The sequence below is a fragment of the Festucalex cinctus genome, chromosome 14 (assembly GCF_051991245.1).
Source record: "Festucalex cinctus isolate MCC-2025b chromosome 14, RoL_Fcin_1.0, whole genome shotgun sequence".
Classification (NCBI taxonomy): Eukaryota; Metazoa; Chordata; class Actinopteri; order Syngnathiformes; family Syngnathidae; genus Festucalex; species Festucalex cinctus.
Window position 1 is genome coordinate 15434849 of NC_135424.1, and position 20836 is coordinate 15455684.

The 20836-nt window shown below is 39.8% G+C and overlaps 1 protein-coding gene across 2 annotated transcripts in view; it reads left to right on the forward strand.

Moving 5' to 3' along the window:
- macrod2 (mono-ADP ribosylhydrolase 2) overlaps window positions 1-20836 on the forward strand; it is a 417202-nt gene that overhangs the window by 253432 nt on the left and 142934 nt on the right. For both annotated transcript variants that reach the window (XM_077494975.1, XM_077494976.1), the window contains one exon: window positions 5797-5918. In XM_077494975.1, coding sequence (XP_077351101.1) covers window positions 5797-5918 — 122 coding nt within the window. The remainder of the gene's footprint in view (window positions 1-5796; window positions 5919-20836) is intronic.

The window sequence follows — 20836 nt, forward strand, 5'->3', positions numbered from 1 at the left end:
TTAACCAAATTATTTTTGTTAGAAATGTTTCCAAGAAGTGTTTAGAGTTTGGAAATTATTTAGTCCAACAAAACCCTTTCAAAACAGCTGCAAAGTTTTGGCAATGACCTAGATTAGTGATACGTACATCACGGTACACTTGCTTTCTCAAGTAGTATGTGAAAAATCACTGAATACAATGTTCAAACTGCATAATGTTAGGGTTTTTTTGGTTCTACTCGGTAAATAGTTTCAGAACCACTGCTGGAGACGTTTTGTGTGAATATAAGGAAGGGGACCGCAGTCGTGTGAGGTGAAACTAGCTGGTTGGGTCCTTCTTTAGTGGAGCTAGCTGAAATACGCAGACAAGAGGCCGCCCTGGTCACTCTAAACAGATGGAGCTGTAATGGGGCCATGCACCATCTCTGCTGACGCAGGTCTCTGGGAAAAATAGGACCTCTATAGTCCTCCTGTCATTTTGGGGAGATCATACTCTTTTTAGCAGAGTGCCTCCAGGTGTTACAGAAAGAAAATAGAGGTTTTTGTCAGTGCTGTCACAGTATAGGCCTGGCATGATGACCTGGTTTACCATTTTATCAGTGAGCGCTGTGCATGGTTTTCCTGATTGCTTTGTGTTGAAAAGATTTTTGCTATTTTCAGAATAACTGACCAAAAATAGATTTTCAGTGTCCCAAGAAGGGATTGTTACTTATTCACATTGACTTTCTGTATGCTTTTTCATGATATTATGTTTGTTTCAGCATTACTTGTATCCTGTAGATTGTTTAGTTGTGTTGGGGATAGTTTGTTTGTATTGGTTGGAACAGCAGTGTCCAAAATAATTGTCGAATGAACTCCCTCTTTGCGATTGGATCCAATAATCGGGCTGTCTACCGACATCATTGTGGAGGGTCTGGCTCCAACTTGTCGTTTGGTTGGAAAAATGTGTCTACTTCCTGTTGTGAAAATGACCTGATCAAATACTCAGACACTTTCATTCATTCCGTTTCCTCGCTGTAGCTTTGTGATGTGTCAAGTGTAATATGTTTCATCCATTGGCACTGTGGAATTAAATTAAGTTACACTTTAAAATGGGAGGATTTTCTTTGTCGTCAATGCTAAAGGATCTCACCCAAGCTGCTGAGTAAGAAATGAAAAATATAATTTGATAAACGTTCATGTGTATTTGCTTTCGGCAAAAATATGAAGTGACCTGTATTTGCAGTGGATTCAATAAAAGGCAGCAGAGTATTTCACTGTTCTGCTTCCATCCATCCATCCATTTTCCAAACCGCTTATCCTCTTCCATTAAGTGTAAATAGCGGCCCGCTACAACACAAACACAGGCTTGAAAGTCGCTTTGCAATTTATCTATCCTGCTGTGGAGTGAGCGAGAGAGACGGGGAGGGGAGCGAGAGAACCTAACATTTGAAAGTTTCATGCTTGCACACAAAATTATGATTATGAAGCCTAACTGTTTTGTTGCCATCCTCGTGACAAAAAACAAAACAAGTGCAACATCAGAGTGTAATGTTCAGTGGGACAGATAAAAGACTATATTCTCTGTTTGTGTGGTTTGTTTTTTACATTTTACAAAGCAAAACAGGGCCAGTTGTCATCAAAGCTCTGCCTTAATACCTTGCTCTTAAAGTGTCTTATAAATGAACACAACATGCACACAAATAGTGAGACGAAAAATAATAAGAAAGCCGAATGATCACAGAAATTGTGCTTGTTTTCAGTATGAGGAATACTGAAACTTTTCAACTAAGTGGTGTTTACTGCTTGGCATTTGAAAGCATTATAGATGCTATTTTACCATGTGGGTGTTTCACATGGATGTGTTGGCCTTTATCTGTGGAAATCAACTCTTTGTAATTTGCTGTGAAAAGTAATAATGATTGGCATACATGAAAATGTCGTGTTTCTCAGTGACCATATGATCAACTCTGCTCTCTCTCTTGGAGAAAACTGTAGTTTAATGGGATTAGTTTTCTCAAAAAATAAAAAATAAAATAATAATAATAATAATAATAATAAATAGTATTAGAAAAGGCTTTATTGTGTATCAACATGAAGTGAAGTGTTTACTAATCATGTTTTTTTTTTTTTTTTTTTTTTTTTAAATGTAGTGTGTGATAGATCATATACATAATTGGTCATAATGGAAAAACCAAATGTATGTTGCTGCTTTGCCCAATCTCATTTGCACTTTACCCCTTCACTTGTTTAAATGTGACACATTTCACATGCTCTTTACCCCCTCACCTGTTTAAATGTGAAACATTTCACAGTGGAAATCCACACTGAAAGCAAAGTGTATGAATAAAGCAGCGCTTTTCAATTTTTGAAGAAGAGAAGGGAGCCTAAATGCATGAGCAACTATTTCTGCTCGGCATGTGGCAGATGATTTGAGGCTTCCAAAACGCTCGCCTTCCTGACTGGAGCGGCGGCAAGTGTTAAAGGATCACTCTGCACTCTCTGTCACCATGACAACACCAGTTCCATGTCCGAGTGGGTGTCCACATTTCATTTAGTAATCCTCATTGAATAACATTCAAACCGCTGTCTACGTGCCAAGAGGGTCTAGGCTTGTAATCACACCAAAATGCAGTTTGAAGCATTACTACTAGAAATGTGGCGCCGCTTTTTGGAAGTCAAGTGGCAGTTGTTTGTATCCTCTATTTAAAGTTTACAAACAAAACGTCCATATACAGAATGCAAATTCTATAAGCAATTCATGTGGACTTGTTAGAGGAATTCAGACATCGTGTCATGCCTCAGTCATTGCACTGCTAGCTTTAAAATAGTTAGTATTAGCCAACATGGTAGTTTGGGGCAACGCGTCTCAGTCATCCTGGGGTTAGTTGTCACAGATGCAAAGAACTGGCCAATTATAAATGCACCGCTGACAAATTGGTTTATGTATGCCAGAATTGACCTTTGAATGTTGAGTCTGACGATTGAGGGTAATTACTTTATCAGTTTGTCAGTTTTTTTCGTTTTTTTTGTCTTTTATGATGAAGCACCTGAGACTTGGGTCTTCATATATTTATATACAATAATTGAAAAAATATATATTTATATGACATCAAGCATGGGTCTTCCCTAGTTCTAGTGATGTAGAGCACACAAATCCTGACAAATTGCTGATGTGGAAGTAGGGAAAATACTTTAAGCTAATTTTCACAGTGCCAGTAAATTCACAAGATCATCAAATTGATGAGATCTGATGATAGCATATAGGGGGGAAAAATGATCACGTTATACACATTGGGCAGCATGACTTTATACCTTGATTACTGCCATGGCCATCTATGTAAATAAGATAAGCAATATGCTTTTTTCAGTCTAACTCAATATTAGCAAACGCATGCAAACATTTAGAGGTGGCGAAATATGCTGCATCAGCTTGTGGGGAAATTACAAAATAAAACAGTGTTATCTGTGCATTCAGGCCATTGCGGCTTGTTCAGCAATGGATTTCTTCACCATGTGCCGCAATGATAAACTACTCATAAAATGACACGTTCTTTTGTTGTACTTTTTTGTTAGGGGACAACACCACAACACCATGCATCTTCCAGCTCTATAAAGTCTCATACATTTGTGGTGCAGCTTCTTGTTCTTAAAGGAGACACATTATGCACTTTGTTCACAATTTAAAACAGTTCCCAGGTGGCTTAGGGACCAACCTTGTTTAATAAGCCAGCTACTGTATAAATGCCCCCGCCCCCATATAATGTTGGGCCAATCATGTGCCTAGTTCATCCCCAAATGGTCTGAAAAGCTTTTCATTGCTTCCTGTGTGTCAGGCAAACAATTCATGCAACTTCTCTTCATTGACCGATGAATTATTTATCTTACTGGAAATGCTTCTATATAGAACATTGCTGTAAAATGTGGAAAAAAAAAATGTCATAAGCAGCAACTTTAGAGAGCCTGATTTTAATTTCACCCCAATAATTGTCAAGATAGGACGTTCAGGTGCTGTCACACTACAGTAGATGTTTAGAAGAAGAAAAAAAAAAAGTCTTATGGGATTAAGCAAAGCAGCAGCCTCAAAATCATAATAGCCAAGTGAAAATGAAAGATTGATTAGGCCGTGAAGTGCCAATCCTGCTCTAAAATAGCACAGCACTTCTGTTCTAAATGAAGCCTGGATATTTAAAAAGATTTTTTTATTTTTTTTGCGAAGAAAGTGGTGTCTTTGAAGTGTGCATGTCCCCTCGGTAGAAAGCTGAGGAATATTTTAGTGGGAATGTCTAAGATGATCACACACCACGGTTGCTGTGTTTAGGGGTCATTTCATGTCCTATCCTTCGCCAACAGTCCGGACTAGCCGCGAGGGACAGCTCGGCTCGATTAGTTCCTCTTTCTGTGGTTTTGCCAGAAACAGGCGGTCATTTGCTTTTGTAACCATTTGGCGTTTAAGCATTTTTTGATGGGGAAAACAAAGTTCTGATGCAAGGACATTTGATGGTAATTGCTAACAGAGCTATACAGTACTACCAATGTATATTGTACATTGACAAAGATTCTATTGAGATGCATTGTGTTGTACTCGGGTAATAACAAATAATGTGGGCTCTACCATGAGTGATGCATGGATAATCAACTAGAAAAAGTTACTTTATCTTTTTTTTTTTTTCTGCCATAATTAGAAACAGATTTTCATGGATTTGCATAAATACTGTGCAACTGTTTCCCTTGAACAAAATACCCTCAAGTTGCACCATGCCGAAGGTCTGAGAGTTCATTAAAACAAGCGCTGAGGTCTTTTGGAGCTCGAAAGAAACAGCTGCCCCTTCTTGTAATGCCTCTCCTTGTTTACTATGTTTAATATACCATTCATCTTCCACACTCAGCTGTATATGTATGTATCTAATGTGGGTTTGCTGAGGATTCATTGGTAAAGATGAGATAAGGATTTTTTTATTTTTTTTTTTTAATGAATTCATAGCTTTCTTGTTTTTAGCACTTGTCCATACTAATTGGAATGCTACTGTTCATTTAGTGAAGCGCTTCATGAATCTTGCATGAAAACCTAAATATAACATCACCCATTATAACAGTGGCCCTTAAAATATGTACACTAACACTCAACATAGAAGCGATTACCCAAATTTGTCACTTTCAATTTATCGATCAGTGAGATTAAGCACCTAACAATTTACCTTTATTGAAAACAATCTGTTAATTTGTTTAAAATTAACAGTTGTGTTTTAGATAATCCATTAAAACTATGATGACTTTTGTGTTCGCCTTTCGACTGCACCGGCTTTCTAAAACTATCTGGGAATGTTGTTATTCTGTATTGTTGAAAATTGAGAAGAGGAGTCAAGCAGAATTGTGTGGGGATTGTGCTTGGGCCAAGTTATTTTCAATCCTCTTATTCTTATGTGATCTTTTGTATCAGTGGATTAAGATGCTGTATACTATTGTTCTGTCCAGACCAAATCCTGAATGTAATTGTAAAACAAGTTCAGACAATACTATGCAAAGAGTACGTTAGGTTGTGACTATTTGAATGGATGGCATACAACACATTGTAATATAATTTAAATCATGTAATACACCTTTTTTTTTGCTTTGTTTTGTTTTTATAATTTAGATATTTACGTGTACATCCATTGTAGACGTCTGTCCCAGGTTGCTGTTCTTGGCATATGTTTGGTGGTTTGGCAGCCCGCTGAGAGATTTTATAGTCACTTAGTAATACACTGCGTGCGCCTTTAGAACTGCTGCCAACCATGTAACCTTGCTAGAGGTGTCTGGTGTTTAAAATAAGCTTAGTGTTTTGTCCCTTTCCAACAGTTGTGATCCACACCGTGGGTCCGGTGGCCAGAGGTCATGTGGGCCCCACTGAGACCAATGACCTCACCTCCTGCTACCTGAACTCCCTCCGGCTGGTGAAGGAGTATGGCTTGAGCACTGTGGTGAGTAAGGGTGTGTGTTTCATGGAAATCTTGACTTTGAATAAGTAGTTGTTGTTGTTGTTGTTCTTGTCGTTGAACGTCTTCTTCTACTTCATCTTTTTTTGGCCCCCGATACCGATTCCGATACCCAGCTTTGCAGTATCGGCCGATACCGATTCCTAAGGTTTTTTTTCCTCAACATGAAAAAACTGTCCTGCCATTGGCTCAGAGCATTCAAGGGCCAATAGGATATCTTAAATCGGCATGCAGTGAGCATGTCACATATCAGTGAGTAACGTGCACGAGCAAGACACAAGATTCTGCATCCAAAATCCTATATTAGCCTTGGAATTAATGGTATCGGCATGTTACTTGTGAGTTGTCACCGATACCGATACCACTGTTTTAATGCAGTATCGGTATCGGAACAACACTAATCTTTATCTTCTTCATCGGCGTCATCATTTCAACATACTTGAAAGTTTCCCCCAAGCCCCCCCCCCCACAACCAAGTCAAATTTTTGCAAATTGCCGTTGTCCAATGATGGTGAGCGAGGCAATAATGTTGACGAATGAAATTTGAATTTCCAATTAATAATACTTTTGTTTATACTTTAAGTATGTTACTCATTTGTCATATATGCTCTAAACAGCAGAATGAGAAACACTGTAAAGGCATTACAACAGATTTCTCATACCAAATGTCTGAACCATGACAGCTTCAAATAGTAAAATGGCAACACAATCCATAGCGAGTTGTCTTATCGTTTACAGACTAAACCATTTTTATCGATTTTTGCCTTACTCAGTGGGGGTAAACAAATCAGTCTCTTTCTGGAAATAGCCACGAATCCCATTTTTAGTGTCAGCCTACGGCCCCCACAACCTCATCAGAATCCAATCAATGGAAGTACTTGCCAGCATAGACGGGAGACACTGATTAGTGCCAGTTTCATTAAAGATGATTGTGACAAATTCCTGCACTGATGATGAATCATTGTGGCCATGATATTCACTCCAGGTAGCAATTAAAGGGATGTTGATAGCTAAAGACAGAAAGAGTTGCAAGCACTTTTGATGCTTTATCAACCCCGTGGTTGCTAATATTTAAAGGTATCTCCACTTTGGCAGAATTTACACTGCGTGTGTCGTTCCTGATTCCCATTTAGTGAGTATAGCTGTTGTTTGTCTATTGGCATGTAGATTTAAGAGAAACAGCAGATATTGCTGTGTTTTTGTATATTTTGTATATGTAGCACCTGAAATAACCTACATGTACACCTGGACTAAATCAGTGATTAAATTAAATCTCAAATCTGCAATTTACAAGTTCCGGTAAGTGTCAAGCAAGGTCGCAAGTCTTTTTGTCTTGGGCAAGTCAAGTCTCAGGTCAAATTCCTTTATTAATGCAGTCTTACCTATAAGTGTGTAATGATTATACAACCTTTATTCCATGAACTGTTTCAAACTTATATTTGTATAATTTGTAAATCTAGCCTTAGATTTGTCACCGATTAGAAATAACCACATAATTCAATGCAAACATTACATATGCCATGGGATCATATAAGTGGTACAATTTTAAAGTTTGGGGTCAGAGGGGATGTGTCTCTTACCATAAAACCCCATTACACTCCCACCAAACACTGCAATAACCCTGGCTTTAATTTCTCAAGTTTTACTTTACTTGTCGTATTTCTCCATTTATTTTTACAATATTATGTATATTTGTAAGAAGCAGAGGTACTGTTTTTACTCATTGGCGTCAGGATCCTGTTTAATGTATTTATACAGCTGTTATGCATTGAGAATGCCTTGAGTGAAAACAGCGGTGCTCTGTGATTGACTGGCCTTGTACGATGAGCCCAGTCATTACATTGTCATAGCCGTAGCCCTTTCCATCAAGCTGCAAGGGCACCACTGCACCAGAATTCATTTTGCCACAAGGAAAATGAGTTACGGGTGTTTTTGTGCTCATGTAAAAATGTGGGTTTTGCTGATTTGGACTGCCTTGATATGCAAAAGGTACATCAAGAGAGTCATGGGGGTGGCAAGGAGGGGGGTTGGCTGCATTTTGGAAACCTAGACGGCTGGGCTGCCTAATGGGGATTCTGGGGCATTACAAAGGAATATGAGACAAAACAAGACCTAACACAAAATAAACTTCAGCACGAAAGATTAAAACTAGACAAAGCTTGCTGTTAATCCCTTTTTCCTTCAAGCCCAAAGCCATCCTTCAGGCCATGAAACAAGTGTGGGTACTGCAGTTGCAATCTTCAAATCCAAATCTTCTCCTGGCTCTAGCGTGTCAGGACAGAGAAGTGAATGCCATTGCATTGCACAGCTGAAAATGGATTTCCTTTACCTCAGGGTAGCTCAAAGTGTATGACTGAACAATTGCTAAAATCCCCCAAAGACAGAAATTAGTTTGAAGAGTTGTTCATGTCTCCAAAGTAATGTTGCACTTATAGCTCTACTGGGGAAAAAACACGAGAAACTCTCACCAATTTGCTTCTTAGAGGTGTCCCTTGTTTACTTATATTCTTTTCACTCTTCCTTCAATATTGGGTTTGCGTACAGTATCTCTTAACTCTCAATTACGGATGGCCTTGATTGGCTGAAAAAAAATAAAATAATATATAATAATAATAATAGGCGGCACGGTGGTCGAGTGGTTAGCACGTCTACCTCCCAGTTCTGAGGACTCCGGTTCGAGTCCAGGCTCCGGCCTTCCTGGGTGGAGTTTACATGTTCTCCCCGTGCCCTCGTGGGTCTTCTCCGGGTACTCCGGTCTCCTCCCACATTCCAAAGACATGCATGGCAGGTTAATTGGGCGCTCCGAATTGTCCCTAGGTGTGCTTGTGAGCATGGATGGTTGTTTGTCTCTGTGTGCCCTGCGATTGGCTGGCAACCAGTCCAGGGTGTCCCCCGCCTACTGCCCAGAGCCAGCTGAGATAGGCGCCAGCACCCCCCGCGACCCTTGTGAGGAATAAGCGGTCAAGAAAATGGATGGATGGATAATAATAATTTGACAGTTTTTCTGCAAAAAAACTTCACAGAACAACTATAGATAGACATTTCTGAAGAAGAACTTGAATTGCTTCATACATCTTCTGCAAGACATTGTGTAACAATATTCTTATTAGGCCCAGACTATATTGGGTGTTTATTTTTTGTGAATATTTGTCAATGAAATGTTTATTATTCCATAATGTCAGATATCATCACATTTCTGTCTGTACTGGTCTACCACTGATACTAGAGCCATCAGAACGAGAAAAGATTTTTTTCAGGAAGAGGAAAAAAAATACTCGCTAAGACGAATTACTCATCCATTTCTCCATTTCCTAAATTTGAAACAATAGCGTCTTCTGCTTGATTTTCTCAGAGTCACGTCACTGAATCATGCCCGTTGAGTCGCAGAAGATAGACGAATCACTCCCTCCTCATTTGTCATCTATGCACGCTTACTTGCCATGAGGACTTTGTTTACTTCCTACTACGTTGCAGCCAATCAATGAACCCGTTCATTTTATTTTCAAGACAGCCCTCGATAATGTAGAATCAAATTTTCTGATGAGAAATGAAAACAATCCTAAGTTGAAAAGAACTCACGTTGAACCACAACGATGGAAGTCGAAAGCTATCTGGAAGCTTTAACACATTCAATCTGTGTGAGTTCTTGGATGACTATCATGTTTTTGTTGCCTGCTGGCTTGAATGTCTCGCATAGCATTTGGCTGTGTACTTGTGTATTTATGTCCACATGTGCACATATCCTGTGTGGATGCACAGAAACTGTTTCAACCTTCATTGTGTGCATGTGTTTACTGTATGTGAGTTAGAGAGTGAGTGTTAGTGATGCTTTCTGTGCATTTCTTCTGTGCTTTAAGAGAACTGTTATGCTTCAGTTGAGTGCATTTCTCCATCGCTGTGGCTGAAAGAGCAGCAGGCTGTCACAGCTCCCTGGGCTCTGACTGACCACATCCCACAGCCTGGATGTCAGTGTTGCGGACTTGGCTCTGCAATACTGCATGGTGGAGTTGGGAGGGGGCTGTGCAGCCTGTAAGTAGGGTTGGAGTGTGGCATGTTGTCAAACAGCCCCCTCATCTGCTCATTGCTTGTCACTCACCATTACTTGCGGCAAAGAAAGCTGATGAAAAAATAAGTGAAAATGCAGTTGTACATATGGATTACCGGGTTTTAGATTCTCAAGTTTTTGGTTTTGAAGTTTGCTTTAGGTATGGACTTGTGAAAGAGATGCTAAGTATATCCAGTGTCCTCTATTGAAAAAGCCACAACATTTCTAAATGGCTCAAGGGTATATCCAGAGTCCGGGTACGACCCCTTCACCCCTTTGTGTCAACCATGGACTCTGTATGACAAAACTGTCCTTCTCCCTGAGCCAGGTGTATGCCTGGCCGCATGCCAACTGTCGTTGGTGAGCAGTTGTTGTTTCTGATCTAGTGCCAGTTGCTGCTTTTTTCAGCAGCTCTTTACAAGGTCTTCATAGCCTGCTGGAGAGGGTGGCCTCGTCATCCCCATTGTCCTCAACAGACCCGGCATACATGTTGTAACAAATCTGCTGCATCCTAACTCTATTGGGAAGATTCCAGCCATTCTGGGATCTTTCTCCTTCTTATAAGCAACTTCAATCCCCTCATCCCATGGAGCTGTCATCTCCACAACATTAATAGTTGCTGCTTTTGGAGACCACAGGACTATGTTCTGGCTGCTGTTTCTGGGGGATTGTAACCCCCCCACTGTTCGATCTTGAGCAGCTTGCAAGATGCTTGCATCCTTTGGTTTGTGCTCATGAGGTTGGCCTGCTGGTACAAAACGTAGGAAGTGGACCTTTCCTGCAGATATTTGTTGGAGGTGTGGAGTGGTTTACCTCTGTTCCAGTGTTGATGCCGCAGGTAACAAGCAGGATAGTCTATGTGCCAGTTTCATGTTTTCAGGGCAAGGTGACTGACGAAACTCAGCCGCACTCCCTTCATCTGCCAGATGTCACGCCAGCTGAGCTTTTTCTTCTCTTGGGCCAGGCTGTATCTGTTGGTCCCGTCTCCCCTGCCTAGCCATTGAGACGGTTTTGGCATGTCGCTCTGCCTTTCCCCGCCCCGTGACCTCTTCAACCACAAGCACTTGCTTCTACACTGATGTTGTTTTGTGTCACTTTTGAGACCCGCTCTCCCATATTAGAAGAATCTACTTAGTGCTCTGGACAACTTATGATTGTGTCTTCTTCCCTCCCTTAGCCACCTGGGAGCCCGCTGTATGAATGTCTGTCTCTGAGTCAGAAGGGTCATCATCAGCCTTGTTTTGGTGCTTTTGAATTCTCCCACGAGACTTTTTTTTTTTTTTTTTTTCCTAATTCTGTTTGTTTTTTTTTCTCTCTCTTTTTCTCCCTGTGCAGTCTGATGGAACTCGGATAACAAGAAACTCCAAACTATACTTTCAGCTATGTGCTGATCACATGTTCCAACTTTTTCCACCTTGTTGTTTGGGGATCTTGTATACTGTTAGGCCACAAGAGTCTTCGGAAACTGAAAGCACCAAAACTTGAGTTTTCTTGGCAACAAGGTCTTATAGACCCCTTCATGGCCTACGTCACAATGTCACGATGTTTACTGGAGGCAAAAACAACTGCTAGAGGCAACAAAGTGCAGCTACTAGCAGCTAGAAGTAAACAACGCTGGTTGTCTGTAGAAAATGTCGTCTTGTTGTGTTTTTGGTTGCCAGAACCGTGGACAAACAAAAACTTGAAATTCTATCGCATCCCAGCCTCTGCCAGTCAGAGTAATCGCAGACGGCTGTGGTTAAACGCGATTAGGCGAAAGGACTGGACTGTCTGAGACTAACGATGCTCGTGTTTGCAGCGCACACTTCATATCAGGTAAGATTTAACTATCAGCTTCAGCCTGGACAATGATATGGGCTAGACTTAGTTGTGATTGAAATTACTTAATTTAGTCATTATTTGTGGGATTCTTTTTACATGCACAGACTTACAAAAAGTCAGTGTTTACATGCTACATGCGCGAATGCTAACCGCTAGCTAACCAAACGTTAGCTGTATGTTTCAGTTTTGTCGAGGCGAAAGCCCCCACAATGGTTCCGATAACTTCTTGTACATTTTTTGTAGGAGAGGTACATGTCTCGTATATCCTCGTCTTCTGTCCCTGTCATTGACTTGGCAGCACTTGTGACCTCACAACACAAAAGTCCTCGCTCAATTATATTCTAAATTTTTAACATGTCCATTCAAGACGTAGTTTGTGTAGACATGTAATGATTTATAGGCCTCCAGTTTATCTTTAATATAAACACTCAATTTTTCTATAAGGTAGATTTAAATGTGCCCATTCACAAGCCATTGCACGGTGGCTAGTCCCGTTAAATCATCTATCCGGTGCGTGAGTGCGTAGGGGTCAGTAAATATCGACCCATCAGTCAGAGTTAACTTTTTAAAGTAACATTCACGGTCATGGGGAGTCAGTTTACTCTCATATTAACTCAAATGGACGTTTTCCGCGTCCATTCCGACGTGAATTTTCTGTGAAAATATGCTGACTGGTGTTAGAACCACACGCCACTGAGGTGTTTTTGCCTCCAGCTAAGCCCCGCCCTTTAAATTGCTTCACATTGTTTACAAACTTTGGAGGGGTCTATTGATGTGATTCAAATAGGGGTATGCATTACACCGCCTGATGAAGAACGAAAAAAAATTTTTTTTGAATGAGTTAAATTGTCATGCATTGATATTGTACATTCACATTTTCATCAATATTATGTGTGTGTGTGTTATTATATATTTGTCTCCATGTAGGTAAATAGTAAAAATGCACTCTTGTGTGAAGAGTTAGGGCTTTGGGGAGGGGAGGTCCTCTCTGAAGACTTCGGTCTTGAGTACATAGAAGTGAGGACACAGTTAATGCAGGTCCCCTGTCTTGTTTAGTTATGGAAGGCTGCTCATATTTTCCCCTGGAAGCAAATGTAGCATCTGTCAGGCAGAAACTGACTGACTGACTGACTGTGTGGAGGGGGGACGCCACCATCTGGAAGCCATTCAGCCTTTGACTTTGCTTCATTTTAAAAACCGTATCAACTCACCTCTTAGAATGTGACCTTTACAATTTAAAAAAAAAAAAAGAAAAAAAAAAAAGACTGCTATTCATTTAACTTAGCCTTGTATTTGGGCATTAGGGAGTCTTAAATTGAGACTGTCTAAGAAGGATTCTCAACCCAAGATAACCTTACAAAAAATACAGCAAGATTTATTGTTAAGCAAAGATCTTGTGGTCTAACAGTCTCTTTTTGTCTCTAATTTGATGCTGACAAGCTACAATTTTATGCGTTGTGAAAGTATCTGTCATTAAGCTGTGGAGTGCAGTGGGCTGGAAGCTGTCAGTGTGGACAGTGACAGGGTCACAGACTACGTTTAGAGCCCTTCTCTCTGACTCCCAGGCAGTCCTGGAAGTGTTTTGTAGTCATAACATATTGGCGTTGAAGAGATCCAACGGGGAAGCCACAAATTGCCCGTTGAGAAAAATCCTAAAAGCCAAGTGGATTGGAGATGAATGGTGTAGAATGATAGGATTAGCCGCTCCTCTCTGTGGGCTCATTCCAAGGCTGCGAGGCGCATTAGTGCTCATTCATTTTACCCCGAATGCATTCCCGCAAACAATTTTGTACAGTGACACATTCACGTGCACACCCTGCTTGACAGTGACAGCCACTATGAGATAATCTTCTTAAGAAGAGAGGAAGAGCATAGAAATGAAGCATCAGAGGGTCAAGGGACTTTTTTTGTTGTTGTTGTTGTTGGGGTTATGTTGACAGTCATGCTAAACTGCACAAACTTGTTTTTGTTTTAGTTACATTTAGTGGAGGGGTGGCATAAATTCAGATCTAGAAGGAAATTGTAATAAAGATTTTCATTTTTTTTTCAACCGTTTACGTTTGATCATTGTTTTAGTAATAAAGCTTTACCATATGTCAGGAGTGAACCACCTGTTAATGGATCATATATCTATTTTATTTGTGTATTCACAAAAAAACAAAAACAAAGCCATTATCATAATTGGTATCTATTGCCTATTAAATATTGTAGAATCCAATGCACGACAAAATGCAGTCAATTACCCTTTCAAAACCCAAATATTGACAATATTCGAGTCTTAAAAGCCCATGTAAGCACACACAAAAATATGAATATGTTCTTAAGAACCCGAATAAGCAAACCTAATTTGAAAACATTGATTTCTCCTCTTTCTCGGCATCTTCACGTGGTTTTCTGTCTCCACAGCAAAATTGCAACAGTGTGTATACGTACAATATATGTCTGGTGTTGGGCCGAAATCTTGTAATCCCAAAGTCATCGCTTTTCAGGAAACCCCAAGAACAGCATGTTTGTACTTAGCAGAGCATCTTCAAAGAGAACAAGACATTTTCAACACTTTTGGTCAATTTATAGAAATAACATCCACGCATGGACTTACCAATAGTAAAGAATTTTGAGATAATGTAAAATTTACCAAATTGTGACTTATGAGGTTTCGGCCCAACGCCAGCGATATGCATGTACAGTATACAAATCTGTGTCTGGCGTAAACAACCGCAGCACAGAACTACAATTTTGAAGCGAGGAGGAAACGGGCTACTTTATTCTTGTGGTGACACTGGTGAAACAAATGTCTTATATTGACTGTAGAAAGTTACAAGCGCAGTTTAGATAGCGATATGTACACATGAGTAACTCTGTCCGCTTGCGCATGTAAACGGGTTATCCCAAATGCTTCATAAACTGTAATTCTAACCTTAACATGAATATTGACTACATTTAAACGGTAGTCATTGTGGTCAAGCATAAATAGAGTACTTCACTTATGGTGCCCTTTGGCAGTGGTCTGAGTGGCATTCTGGTTAAAATCCTCAAAATGTTGTAAATATGTTAAATCAAAAAAGTGTTGTCGTTTGATTTTGAGTGCTTTCCATAGTTTGTCATTTTCAGTATGTCTGGAAGTAAAGGACCATATCAGACAGAACTACTTGTGCTCCACTCCCTGTGCTGACTCCCCAAGTGATTAATTATTTTGGATTCTCCAACTGAATATGGCCTGGAAAAAAAAAAAGTAATTATTTCCACTTTCAACATCTTTCTTAAACAAGGACTGTCCAGAAGTGAACTAAAAACGTAATAGCCAGTTTTGGTCTCTGATCATTGCAAAGTAAACTATGCTGTTTTAAGCCATAATTAGGATAGGATACATTTTATTAGCCATTAGCTTCCATAAAACAGATAATTTATGTTGTGCACCCCCCATATTGCATTTTCAGCGGAGTGCATTATCCTCCTCATCCTTAACATCTATAATTGTAAGCATTCAAATGACTTGATTATCCACTGTGTCGGCGGAATGGCATGAGTGACAACAAATCAGACTTAATTATCTGCTTTGTGGTGTACTGCATTGTGGTTTACTCTTAATGTCTGTATTTAAAGTATGTCAAGAAGGGAAAGTGTTTTTGTCATTTTGACCACAACGTCCGTCCGCAAAGATCTATAGTTGAACTAAAGGTCTTGCTCTAATTAAGGGGAAATTAACTGGATGTCGTCGCTGCATCACCACTGAGCTGGTTGTCTTGCTGAGTGGTTATTAACCAGTCCACTTTGAAGCCAATCAGCCAGCCATTGCTTGTGACCCACTTCCACATACAGTACCTGCATGCATCAGCAGAAGGTTAATTAGACTGAAGCTTTCAAAAGGTCACTGTGCCATTTAAATTAGTCATCGCTATTTGTCTGATCTGAATCACGAGCAACACTGGGCCAATTAGATCAAATTACGCTGATAGTAGTTGTGGTGTCTTGCCAGTCTACGGTAATGACCATGGGAGCGCCAATTACACACCACCAGAGCAGCAGGAGGAGTTTCAACTTCGGATCTGGTCGGAGCACCACATCATCCCTTTCACTCCATGAGGACTGCAGTACTTTTCATACAGTATATGGTGAATTATTGGGAAATGTAAAATATGACATTTTCACACACCTCAAGTGGGGTAATCAGTTGATGGGCTTGGAGATGGTAATCTCTTGAGTCTCTGTGTAGAGTGGACTTACAGTATGTGAGCATCCAATGACTTGATTACAAGTATGGAAGCCAAGAGCAATCACCAGTAAGATGACATCTGCCGCCAACAAAGGCAACTCCACAGGATGCTCAGCAAGGGGAAAATGGCAGCATTCCTGTTTTAGACTAATGGGCTGTGACAATAATAAAGTTGCTTCAAATAATTTAAGTAGCAAAGCACAGTCAAGCAGTGGATGACTCTAGCTTGGGACTCAAACTGCTTTCACTAAAGCTTTTTTTTCCGCGGCTGCCGGCTGTGCAGAGCTCCTGGAGACAGTGTTGTGAATTTCTATAAGGCTCATATATCCCATGGTGGGGGCCATCTGAGAATTCAACCGACAGCTCACACCCAACCGAGGGACTATCAGAGGAAGTTGTTGATTAAACAAATGTCGTTCCTACTGTACGCCGTGAGACAAGAATGCCACAACAAGCACACATTAATTAAACATACCTGAAGAATGCGGGCTACGGAGCAGAACAAAAGACATTTCTATCTTTGTCTCGGCGTCACAGCAGGAAGGAGAAAGTCACTTTTTTTTTTCTTCCTCACTTTAACTTCATAGAAGAAGTATAACAGCATGAGGAGTTTTTGTGTTACATTATATTTAATTACAACGTAAAAGCATTGCACCCCGAAGTCTTGTCTTCCATCACGTCTGTAAAGTAACTCTTGATTTCCCGTATCTTATTCAGACTTCTTCTCTTCTAATGTTCTTAGGTCTGTTATAATCAAACTCCACTTCTTTTGCCCTTTTGGTATGATTTATTTGATCAGGCGGGAGTACCATACCCATACTCGGGTGCGAATCAAATCAACCTCTGTAGGGTTCCAGTAGAAAAGTGAGAAAGCCATCAAATCCGTTTGACAAATAAAATAAAAAAAAAGTTTGTCCCTAAATAGCAGAATCCTGATATAACTTTAGGCAATAAACAGAAACAATCGGTAACTTATCACATCTTGGCTTTGGAATGTATGTAGTTAACGTCCTATTTCCAAGCAGAGCATATTTTCATAGCATAAAGGAACTTAAATGATGTAGTCTCGTATATTGTCCGTATAATGTTGTCTTCCATCCATCCAGTCTTTCTTTATACTGCTTATCCTCGCTCTCGACACGGGTGAGACGGAACCTATCCCAACTGACTTTGGGTGAGCAGCTGGGTAGTAGGTAGGTACACCCTGGATTGGTTATCCGCAAGTAACAAGATTGGTTATGTGAAAAGCACCCTTACTTTCAATAAATTTTTTTGGTGATAAAGGGTCACAATATAATAAGCGTAGCATGTTGTAATAAGCTTAACATGTTAGCTTTAATGGTCCTGCCAGTTTCCCACTTGAATGAGTCTTACAAGCTTCATTGACTTTTCTTGCCGCTGTGATTTGAGACTTTTTTTTTTTTTCTTTTCTTTTTTTTTATGAAACCAGACGTTGAACCCCACCTCACACTTGCCAGGGCCATGTCCATGAAACTGGAATTTTCTGGCGTATCACAGGGATTCATTTCAACAAGCTTGCACCCATTTATCCTTCAATCATCGTGCCCGCCTTCACAGATGTGTTTAGTCGGTGTACATGGTCTTTCCACCGTTCTTTGACACCCCGGGGACGTTTTGACTCGCGTTAAATGTTTTCATGAGACTCAATCAAAGGGCACCTTGGATTAAGATAACAGAACAATTTTGTATGTGTCGGTTAAAAGTTTGTATTTACTCTGAATAAACAGCAACAGAAGGGTGTAAAAGGGCGGGAATCACAGGACATGATTCCATGACCACCTTTCAAGACATTTTAAGCAAGTGGGACTGCTTCAAATTTGCGTACTTGCTCACCATGTTTATAGTTGTTACTTGTCTATTAGACAGGAAAACAAAAAGTACAAGCACCTAAGTACACTATGTCCATTGTTCAAAGCAATGAAGCACTATCCATGCGCTTCACCTATCCATGGTAAATTACAATTTTAGAATGGGGAAACAATTTTGGTTTTGTTTTATAGAGTCAGAGCCATGATCATTATTATTACAATTTGGAACTAAAAGGTCAACTATGAGACACAACCTATTGTTGAGACATCAATTTGCATACATTTATTTTTTTGAGGTTATCAAAACCCCCGACGGTATCCCTACAGCCTCCAGTAATGATTTCAATCAGACATGCCATTGTTGATGCTGTTTATGTATTTCTTTAATTACAGTGCTATTATCTTTGCATACACCTTTGCAGCTTTAGTGCCGTTATTATCGCACAAGGTCACAGCTAACGAGGGCTGACACACTGTGCCTGGCTGGAACTGATTGACTCTCACTTTTCAACTGGCTCAGTGCAGACCTACTCAGCAATTCAGCGTCAGCTCGGATTTGGGTTTCTGCCAACTGAATAGGTTGAAGATGTTTATGGCTCAGCAAATACTTGGACTGTTAATTAAACTTTACCAAAACAAATTGCGTAGATTGGCAGATGGGAGAATGCAGACCTCTACAAAAGTGAAACTTTTTAAATGTAAGAAACAATGATAGAAAAGTCATTTGCAGCAGCAACATATTTTCATATATATCTATATACAGTATATATGAAAGTTCCCTGTGATTCAACACTTTAGTCAGTTGATAGGTCGCTAATGAAGGTGACCTGCTAATGCATAATCTCATAATCTTTGCTCTTCCTTTTGTCAGAATGGCCAAACGTCCGCTTTTGGCTTGACAGGTTTTTTTTTGTTTTTTTTTTTAAATAAATTCATCATCATATCCGGTTTTCATTGCGGAACAAATGAGAGGCGGAGTGCAATGTGACTTCTCCCAAGTCGATGGCATGCTATTATTGTTCAATTATTATTATTATTATTATTATTATTATTAATTTTTTAATATATAAAAACGTAGGTCAGCTTTTGAAATGCATCACTTCCTGTGTGTTCAAATAAGGTACTAAGGTGTATCGATGGGCCAGAGTTTTAGCTCACTGATAGCACTATGCGCTTGCAAACCAAGGTGTGGTCACAGAGTGGGTTTTAGACCCCAAAAATACATTTAAAAAAAAAAGTTGATTGTTGGAGCAAAATGGTTGGGTTTTGAACTTTGTAATTATTCATTTGTTAAGACTTCAAAAGAATTTATTTTTGTTTTGTTTTATACCCATACAGATGAGTCATTTGTTAATACTTATATTTTATGGCATCTTTGATGGTAAATAGTGAGCATCATTTGCGTATCTCGAGGTCGCACCAAGTGTCCTCTCTTTTGTTAATCCAACGTCAGTACCAGCCGCTTTCAGGCCCTCCTTGACAATGCCACACAAGAAAATGAATGGCTATCAAGTTGGCCGGCTGTAGTCATGATTGTGAGTGATTTCGGCGATTGGCTGTTGCTTTCATTTTTAGCCTCGTCTTAAATGTCACCATCACCTTTTGTGAGTGATGCTGTAACTATAAGCTGTGTAGTGTGTAGTTAAATCTAAATCAAGCATTCCCTATCACATACAAATGAGCCTATAAAACTGAAATATTTATTCCCCGTACAATGCTAAATGAAGAGAAATGCTGCAGAAAAGCGAGAGGTATGTTTTTGCACACAGTGCGGGATGCCGGATAACCTCCTAATCTCAGCCAGCTTAATATCTAATGTCACATCGAGACACCCCTGATAATAGCGTCAGGCATGAAATAGATTCTAGGCCTTTCTCATTTTGTGTCCGAGGCTTTTCTCAGGAGAGCAACGAGCGTGAGATGGAGAGTGTAGGGTGATGCATAATAAGTGTTTCATCATGTTTAATTAATTTTCAAAAGATAGAAAATAAGAAAATAACTGTTTGTAGCAGACATTCACACATATCGTTTTCACTTAATGGCCTGTGATTGTGTCGTGCGGATTTCTGCGGATTGTGTATTTATTGGTTTTATACCGCCGACCTGTAGTTGCATGATGGCATGCACTTGTGCACTCAGTCAGTATTGACCTCTCCAGGGGAGTACATGAGAATATGGAACAAGCAGTTCATCAGATAATTATCTTGACACAAGGTTGTCTTTTTTTATCTGGACTCAGCACACCTAATTCCCCCAGCAATTAAAAAACACAAAAAAAAAAAAACAGCACATTTTCCAATCAGTTAAGTTAGTTATACAGTGAAGAGGTCCTATTATCAAATTGGAGAGAAGTGACTTGAGATAAGTGTACACATCAGATTGTTTTGCCTTAATCAAGGCCATTATGAGTCTGGAATGTGAGACGTTATTGGCCCTCTACCCGCTGTGCACTGCAAGGGACAAGGCAAAGAGGAATGTGTGTTGATCTGGCATAGATCAGGTATAATGACCTCCACAATGGTCTCTTACTGAGCTTTAATTATGATCCACATTAATACTAATTATGATTCTCTCTGTTTTGGAGCCTATGCTTCATTAGTTATAATGATGTGTTGTAGAAAAAATAAAATGTAATATGTGTATCCTGTGATGATGTACATTTTCCCGGTACCATTTTGTTTGGTGCTGTCGAAACATGAGCAGTTATTGCTCCAAAGTAATGTTCTGCTCTAAAAACATGTGATGTATTTGGTGCAGAGAAAATGGTTGTTCCAGTTTTAGTAACTAATTAATGCTTTATCAATATTAATGGTGAACTCCACATTTAGAAAACTGTAATTAGCTACATTATCCTCTGGCCATTTGTGGGGGGAAAAATGTGATCGGTATAGTTCAAATCAAGCTCCGGCAACAACTCAAGTTTCTGACCAAGTGGTGAAATCTGCAGCTGTGACAAGGAAGTCATTGCCGGGCCAAACGGCAGATGAGATGCCTA